The sequence below is a fragment of the Coenobita brevimanus genome, chromosome 63 (genome assembly GCF_032717465.1).
Source record: "Coenobita brevimanus isolate Jiangsu-jjx chromosome 63, ASM3271746v2, whole genome shotgun sequence".
In the NCBI taxonomy this organism is placed as follows: Eukaryota; Metazoa; Arthropoda; class Malacostraca; order Decapoda; family Coenobitidae; genus Coenobita; species Coenobita brevimanus.
Genome location: NC_137016.1, coordinates 15,588,963 through 15,597,180, shown reverse-complemented (window position 1 = coordinate 15,597,180; position 8,218 = coordinate 15,588,963). Strand labels below are relative to the sequence as shown.

General features: G+C 42.8%; 1 protein-coding gene across 1 annotated transcript; it reads left to right on the top strand.

Moving 5' to 3' along the window:
* Positions 1 to 635: 635 nt before the first annotated feature.
* On the top strand, positions 636 to 6,732 carry LOC145404381 (uncharacterized). Its single transcript, XM_080275902.1, has 4 exons — positions 636 to 824; positions 1,842 to 1,877; positions 5,045 to 5,078; positions 5,456 to 6,732. The coding sequence occupies exons 1-4, from the start codon at positions 636 to 638 to the stop codon at positions 6,730 to 6,732; spliced, it is 1,536 nt and encodes a 511-aa protein (XP_080132028.1).
* Positions 6,733 to 8,218: the final 1,486 nt, after the last annotated feature.

Genomic DNA, 8,218 nt, shown 5'->3' with positions numbered 1-8,218 from the left:
CCAGACTCAGCCATCTATTACACTGATGGCTCTGTTTCCTCTAATGGCGCAGCTGGAGCGGCCTTTGTCTCTGGGCAAATAGTGGAAGCTTGGCGACTCTCCACAGGTGTATCCGCTTTCCAGGCAGAGCTTGCTGCCATCCTGGGTGCATTGCGCCATGCTCACCACCATTGTCTCCACCGAATCATAATCCACACGGATTCTCTTTCCTCCATTCAGAGATTACGATCTTTCTCGCTTCATGAAAAAGTCTTCCTCTTGACAGCAATCCACACATTTGCATCCCTTCTCGTCCATAGGGGCGCAACTATCAACCTTGACTGGCTCCCGGGACATGTGGGAATCAGCGGCAATGAGCGTGCTGATGACGCAGCACGCTCAGCTTGCGCTCTCCCTGACATCACATTCCCACTGGGCCCTAGCCCCTCGCACCTCATCCGCACTCTCACTGCTACCATGGGAAGACTATCCCTAGAGGACCATCAGCTTTGGGTCACGGAGGGCTCTCTGCTAAATGGTATGCCACTGCCACATCCTATTCTCTGCTGTTGCCCCCTCCAGGTCTACCTAATTATCTTGTAGTCAGGCTGCGGTGATTGCGTCTGGGGTTTCTCTGCTACAAGCAGATTGTTGGTATGGAGCCAGACCCGTGCGCCCATTGTTTGGCCAGATCTGAGGAGCCCCTCCTTCACTATCTTCTGGACTGTCCAGCCACTACCATACTCAGGTCTGAGCTTGACTCGGCCCTTGCCCGATCTGGGGACGTCTTTATGGATGCTGCTGGCGTTGTTGCCCGTGCTCCCTTAAACATATTAATTACCACGGTATGGGATTATCCTCCACCTTGCTAATTCAACTTCGCACAAGTAATGCGCACCTCTGACAGGCTCTCTGATTGCCCGTGTCCCAGTACTACTGGGACGAATATCCCAACAACAACTCAACCTCCTGGTGGGCTGACCAGGGCACTCCCTCAGGTGGAGAGGACAGGCCCATCCCTCGGCTGATACGGCTGCTGTGGAGAGCTGGTCCCGCCGGGAACAGCGGTGGAGGTGTTGCCTCGGCGAGAGGTGGGCTGCAAGGTTTTTACCTCTAAGTCTACTGTGGTCTGATCACTGTAACTTGTGTGTTTGATACATTAGAGGAGAGATGGAAACAGATCGACTAATGTCATTTAAAATATCAAACACACTACACCTTTGGTACGCATAACTGAGGGCGATTGTACATTAAGAATACCCTAACAATCACACACATTCTCGTTATATGTAAAGTCTCTCAAAAAACGTCAGTCACAGAATCTAGAATTTTTTTTTTTTTAGTTCTGGCCTTGGTACTAGGATAATATGATGTCAATAAAACTCATCAATGGCTTGCGGGCAACGTTTTCAGTACTCTTGATGCTTTTGCGGTTCACACCCACAAGAAAAGATTGTGTTAAAGAGTAGAAGTACATTGTTCCTAGAGTAAAAAGACAAGTTCCTCTTTTCTCTCGCTTGTCACAAATATACCCAGGGTATGTGTCCTGCCATGTAATAAAATTGGTAGCCTTATGATAAGCATTTATTTATACCCTACTTTTACGACATAATTTACAAGTGTATGAGAACAGATATGAGCTGCTAATGAAGCTTAATTCAGAAGAGGGAGATAAGCTTAAAAAAAAAAAAAAAAAAAAAACTCGATGTAATGGACACGAGGAAGACAGAAATGGGGAAGTAGGTACGGAACCGTGACAGAGCGGAATGTGCCTAATGGAAACACGAAGGTAAAAGCAGCGTTGTGGAGGTCAGGGTCTTGGAGTGATGTATGCCTGATAAGGTTGCCATCTCTATTCTCAGGCAAAGGACTATATAGAAAAGAAGTGTGCCAGGAGGGTAATTATTAGAGTGTTGGATCCGTTGGTGAAAGTGGTTGTGGAGATACGATAAATGTACTTATGAAATATCTAGTCTCCTCTCTCTCTCTCTCTCTCGTAGGGACCCCGGGATAGGCTACCCAGTCGCAACATTTAAGACTAAGATGAATATAGGACCAAGGAAAAAATACTTACAAGAATTTCTAGAATTTAGACGTAGAGACTTTTTGCTATATTTAATACTATAGTCCGTCTGATTGATTTATGCAGAGTTTTCATGTTATTTCAGGTTATAATCAAGTATACTCATTTTACTCTACCTTGGCCTAAAATTGTCATATCTCCATCTTGAATGCAGACCTATAACACGAGATTAACACTTGAATGCATTGCTAGAATGAAGAAGTGCTAAGGAAAGGATATAGAGCCATAGCTTTGTCAGTTTCTTCCCCTGAGCTACGTGAAATACGCTGGAAATGGACGATAATTTAGGCCAAGTTAGTGTAAAAGACGTATAGTATTCCATCCATACATCATTCATTTAACATTTCTTCATAGCTATACTCTTTTCACTATATCTTGGCCCAGATTTTCATGGTTTCAAGCTTATTTCACGTCGTTCAATGGCAGAAAAAGATGACATTACAGCTCTACATCCTTTCCAAAGCATTTTCTCACGACAAACATCACATCCCATTGTTAAAGTATTTTTACAGCTCAGCATACATGATGGAGAGAAAGGAATTTTGGGCCACGTTAGTGTAAAAAGAGTATAGCATCATATTTCACTTCCCATTTCTTATAACAACTCAGCATTCGCCATGGACAGGTGGAAGATTTGTCAAGTGAGAGTTAATTAGTGAGAGACCTATTACCTGGAGAAAGATATGTCACTGAATGAAAGCAATACTCGTAATGGACAGACTATGGCAAACACACACACACACACACACACACACACACACACACACACACACACACACACACAAGCACACAGATCAATGCTTAAAGTTAGACACAGGGAAACATAACTTGTGATAAGTGACGGTGTGTGGCGCCATCAGTTCTGTGGATGTGGACTACTGGACCATGAGAAAGGGACGACCAAGAGGCGAAAATACATTAAAAAAAAAAAAAAAAAAAACATAGTCTTCTTAATTCCTTTTCCAAAACGATTCATTTTGCTTATAACACCTAGCTCTCCTTTTCTGTGGTATATCAGTCACTCTAACATCACCATACTCTGCATAAATAACCTACAAAGCGATGTTACTCAGAAATATCCAAAAATAAATAGCTAAAGTTGAGTTGTCAGGGAGCTTGCTTAACCGAGGGGATTACAAGCCTATAATTATCGTGCCAGGAAGAGAAAGAATAATCTTATAATTCCGGCGATTACTCATATTTAATGATAATCTTAAGACATTTTACCGAATGGAATAGTAAGATTATTTTTAGCCGACATAAGACGGAAGATTTCAGGAGTCAGAGAGAGAGAGAGAGAGAGAGAGAGAGAGAGAGACAGACAGACAGACAGACAGACAGAGGGACACACACACACACACACACACACACACACACACACACACACACAGAGGGAGGGAGAGAGTTTGATAAATGATAAAGACTTACTGAGGAGGATCAGTCAATTAAATTGCTTAGGATCATGATATTAATTAGTCTCTTTGGGGGTAACTAATTAAAACCAACATATTAACATTATTATCACTGTACGCAGTCAGTCGAGATGAGGAGAGAGGAAGATGGATGTAGTGAGATGGAGGGATGGTGGATAAGAGATGAGAGGGAGAGGAAGAAGTGGAGGAGGAATGGGAGGGAGATGGAGGGATTGGGAAGGGATGGAAAGGGAGGGGATGAGAGGAATAGGGAGAAGAGATGGGAGAGAGAGGGATGTAGGTGGAGAAATGTTGAAGGGATGCAAAGGAGAAAGATAGATGAAGAAGGGATGGGAGGGAGAGTGAGGGATGAGGGAAGAGAGATGGAGAAGGGATGGAGGGGAGAAGGGAAGATGAAAAGGAGACTGGAGGAAGAGAGACAGATGAAGCATGAGAGATTGTGAAAGGATTGAAAGAAGAAGAATGGATGAAGAAGGGATGGGGGAGAGGAAGGGATGGAGCAGGAGAGATCTGCAATAGAAAGTATGAGAGGGAGAGGGTAGGCTAGAATGAACAGGTAAAGGATGGGAGGGAGAAAGAGATGGGAAAAGAAGGAAGTCGTATTTTCCGAAACAAACTTTATATGAATACGAATAATTGTCTTCTATTGTACCTCTGTATACTCTTATGTGTATACTTGTAAGGATGTATGCAGTATATCTTTGCCATAAGGCCAAGTATACTACACAAAAGGGTATACCAAGGCCAGTATTCTCGTTGCTTAAGGAGGCTCCCTATCACCTTTCCCTTAGCGATTAATTTTGGATATGGTTGATTAATATCCTTTGGTACTTTGTTTATGCAGAGTATGGAGGCACTGGAAGGATTTATATCACGCAGAGTAGGAAAGTAAGGTGTAATTAGCAAAATAAATCGTTTAGGAGAATGCATGGCGGTACTGGAATTGATTTATATAACACAGAATAGGACAGTATGGTGTAATAAACAAATAAATCGCTTAATAGCAGATTAAGGAGACAAAAACAAAAAGAAATCGCTTGAGGCAAGGTGTTAGGATGCTTCCTTCACCGACGAGAATCTGGTTTCACTTTCCAACACGCAGGCCTTGACCCCCATGCTCCCCTTGCCCCCCTTTCACCCTCCCTCCGCCTCTGTGGGGGGGGGGGGCATCAGCCAGTAAATATAAAGGCTTTCAGAAAGAACAGAGAGACAGACACGATCCAGCCCCACAACAGACAGGTAACGGAGCACGAAAGAATCAGGAACAGATCATAGGGCAATGATCCAGACACGTAAAAGAAACAACAACAACAATAATAATAATAACAATAATAATAATAATAAAAACAAACATAAACATAAACCTGTCTAGCTCCAACCTTTAAACATAGACAACATTACAAACACTAACATTCAAAGTCCACCACAAAACATCGGAGATTTGACACAACAATAACACATATTTATAAACATTTCCTATCCTCTTGTCAACTACAATAACGTTTAAAAAATATTCTAAAATGTTGATCAACGTTTATATGTGTTGCAGCCTGAGACATCTTGGTTGCTGAGAGATGAAGCTCGTTGTATGGGTTGTCCTGACAGGTGAGTTCTAATTAGTTTATTTTTTAATAATTACCTTACACTTACAGCTCTCTTGGCTCATTACATTTGCTCTTGACAAACATTTACGATTTGTTTTTATCATAGGATGGACTACGTGGTTGCAGTTGTCTATTATAGAAAAAATATTACCTTCCACTAAATAATAACTCAATTACTTGCCCGACAGACCAACCCAAGGAATCTATCTATTTTTTTATTCATGTCTATCTATCTGTCGACCTATAGCCCCCTAAAACACTCACCCTCTCCTATCCTCATCTCTCTCTCTCTCTCTCTCTCTCTCTCTCTCTCTCTCTCTCAACTAATTGGAGTTCTGTTGTTCACGCGTGCACAGCCGTTCTTGGCGTGTCTGTTGCTGCCAAACTGGGCCATGGCAACGGCAACGGGTTCACCAACGGCCATGGCAACGGGTTCACTAATGGTAACGGTGCGATTGGTAACTCCTACCTTCCTCCTGCTGTTAATGGCAACGGTAATGGTAACGGCTACACCAACGGTATTAATGGCAACGGTTTTACCAACGGTGTCAATGGCAACGGCTACACCAGCGGTGTTAATGGCAACGGAGTGAATGGCAACGGCTACACCAACGGTGTTAATGGCAACGGCTACACCAACGGTGTTAATGGCAACGGCTACACCAATGGTGTTAATGGCAACGGCTACACCAACGGTGTTAATGGCAACGGCTACACCAACGGTGTTAATGGCAACGGCTACACCAACGGTGTTAATGACAACGGATTTACTAACGGTGTTAATGGCAATGGAGTGAATGGCAACGGCATCACCAACGGTGTTAATGGCAGCGGTTTTACCAATGGTGTTAATGCCAACGGAGTGAATGGTAACGGGTATACCAACGGTGTTAATGGCAACGGAAAGAATGGCAACGGCATCACCAACGGTGTTAATGGCAACGGAGCAAATGGCAATGGTTTTACCAAAGGTGTTAATGGCAATGGTTATGCCAACGGTGTTATTGGCAACGGTTTTACCAACGGTATTAATGGCATTGGTGTTAATGGCAACGGAGTGAATGGTAACGGGTATACCAACGGTGTTAATGGTAATGGTTACACCAACGGTGTTAATGGCAACGGTTACACCAACGGTGTTAACGGTAATGGACTGAATGGCAACAGTTACACGAACGGTGTTAATGGCAACGGAGTGAATGGCAACCGTTACACCAACGGAATTAACGGTAATGGACTGAATGGAAACGGGTATACCAACGGAGTGAATGGCAACGGTGTCAATGGCAACGGGTACACCAGCGGCAATGGTGGTAACGGCAACGGCTACACCAATGGATATCGCAGGAGACTAAATGGAAACGGATATAGAAGCAGACTTAACAGCAACGGTGTTAACGGCAACGGTTATACCAACGGTAATGGCAACGGTCTGGTCAACGGTAATGGCAACGGCTTGATCAACGGTAATGGCAACGGTGTGGTCAACGGTAATGGCAACGGTGTGTTCAACGGTAACAGTAACGGTCTGGTCAACGGTAGTGGCAACGGTGTGGTCAACGGTAATGGCAACAGGTATTCGTATTCGGCCCCCGCCACTCCATCTGGCCTGTACCAGACGCCAGGCCGCTGAGCCGAAACACCTCTTCCTTAACGATTTCTTGCTGATTCTGCTCCGTTACTATATCCTTGTCTGATAATCTATGTCGACATTAAGAAGATATAGGAAGCAAAGAGGATATTAATGGGTAGTTCGGAAAATAAATCGCTAAGGAAGTGGTGCTAGGGAACCTCCTTACCCTCGAGGACTCACTATTGACAAATATTTATTCATTCTCTGTCCTTATGTATTTAATTACTTGGCAAAGACAGACGCCATCATAAACATCAGTGAAAATGTACTACCTGTTTTACTATCAACAACCCACTACCAACAGAGAGAGAGAGAGAGAGAGAGAGAGAGAGAGAGAGAAAGAGAGGGAATGGGATGGTTTTTCGTTGAGCAATGGTTTTCATATTTTTCGTTCCTCTCCACGTTAAGGAACTGAAAATCCTTATGTCGCTCTTAATTTCTCCTGTGAACCTCCCTCCCCCTAATATATATATATATATATATATATATATATATATATATAATAACAACTACTGTACAGTTTTTCCAAAATGGCAATAGAATGTAGCTTCTCAGCTGCCAAGTCAAAATAGATACCAGTAAAAAAAAAATCAATAATTTATTTTTTGATGCCCAGAGTTCCTTGCAATCTATCGCAATTTAAAAACAGCCTCTTATGCCCCTCCCCCCCTCTTTCCCGAAAATCTGTTTTGGTTTCGAGTTTGGGAACCACCGCTTTAGTTTAAAAAAATGGTTAACATATTTCAGAGGGCTATAGATCAGCAAGAAATTTTGGGATGGGTGGGTTATGAGGCTAATAGCAATGTCTAACAGTAATAAGACTTACGATATAAAACACGCCACCAGATTAAAGAGGCTGTCCGCCAACAAAGAGTGCTGTATGACACTACTCATCCTGAGTACATGAAGGGATCTTATAAAGACGAGATATGGGCTGCGACTGCATGCACTCTACAGTTTAAAGATGGTGAGTATACTGCTGTATGAATAATAATATCATGAACTTGCATACGTATACGACTGAGATATAGGCTTTCCGTTGATGTGTACCGTTGCATCTTGTGTGTGTGTGTGTGTGTGTGTGTGTGTGTGTGTGTGTGTGTGTGTGTGTGTGTGTGTGTGTGTGTGTGTGTGTGTGTGTGTGTGTGTGAGAGAGAGAGAGAGAGAGAGAGAGAGAGAGAGAGAGAGAGAGATGGTACAATGAATTGTAAATAATAAAATTAGCTCTTGGGATATTGGATATACTGTAGTTAGTAAATATCAAGTAATTCTGTGAAAACTATTATATGATGCAAATCGTATTACACAACGAAATTTATCAAAAATATTAACATGCCTATATAGCCTGTATCCTCATTATTTTTTTTCCGTCATCATTACTACCCTTTACCACTTATTCCTTCGTCTCCTCTTTTAAGGTTTCTTAAGTAATCTTGAGCGAAAGCCATGACCACAGTACCCGTACAGGACGACAGACTGCTTCTCA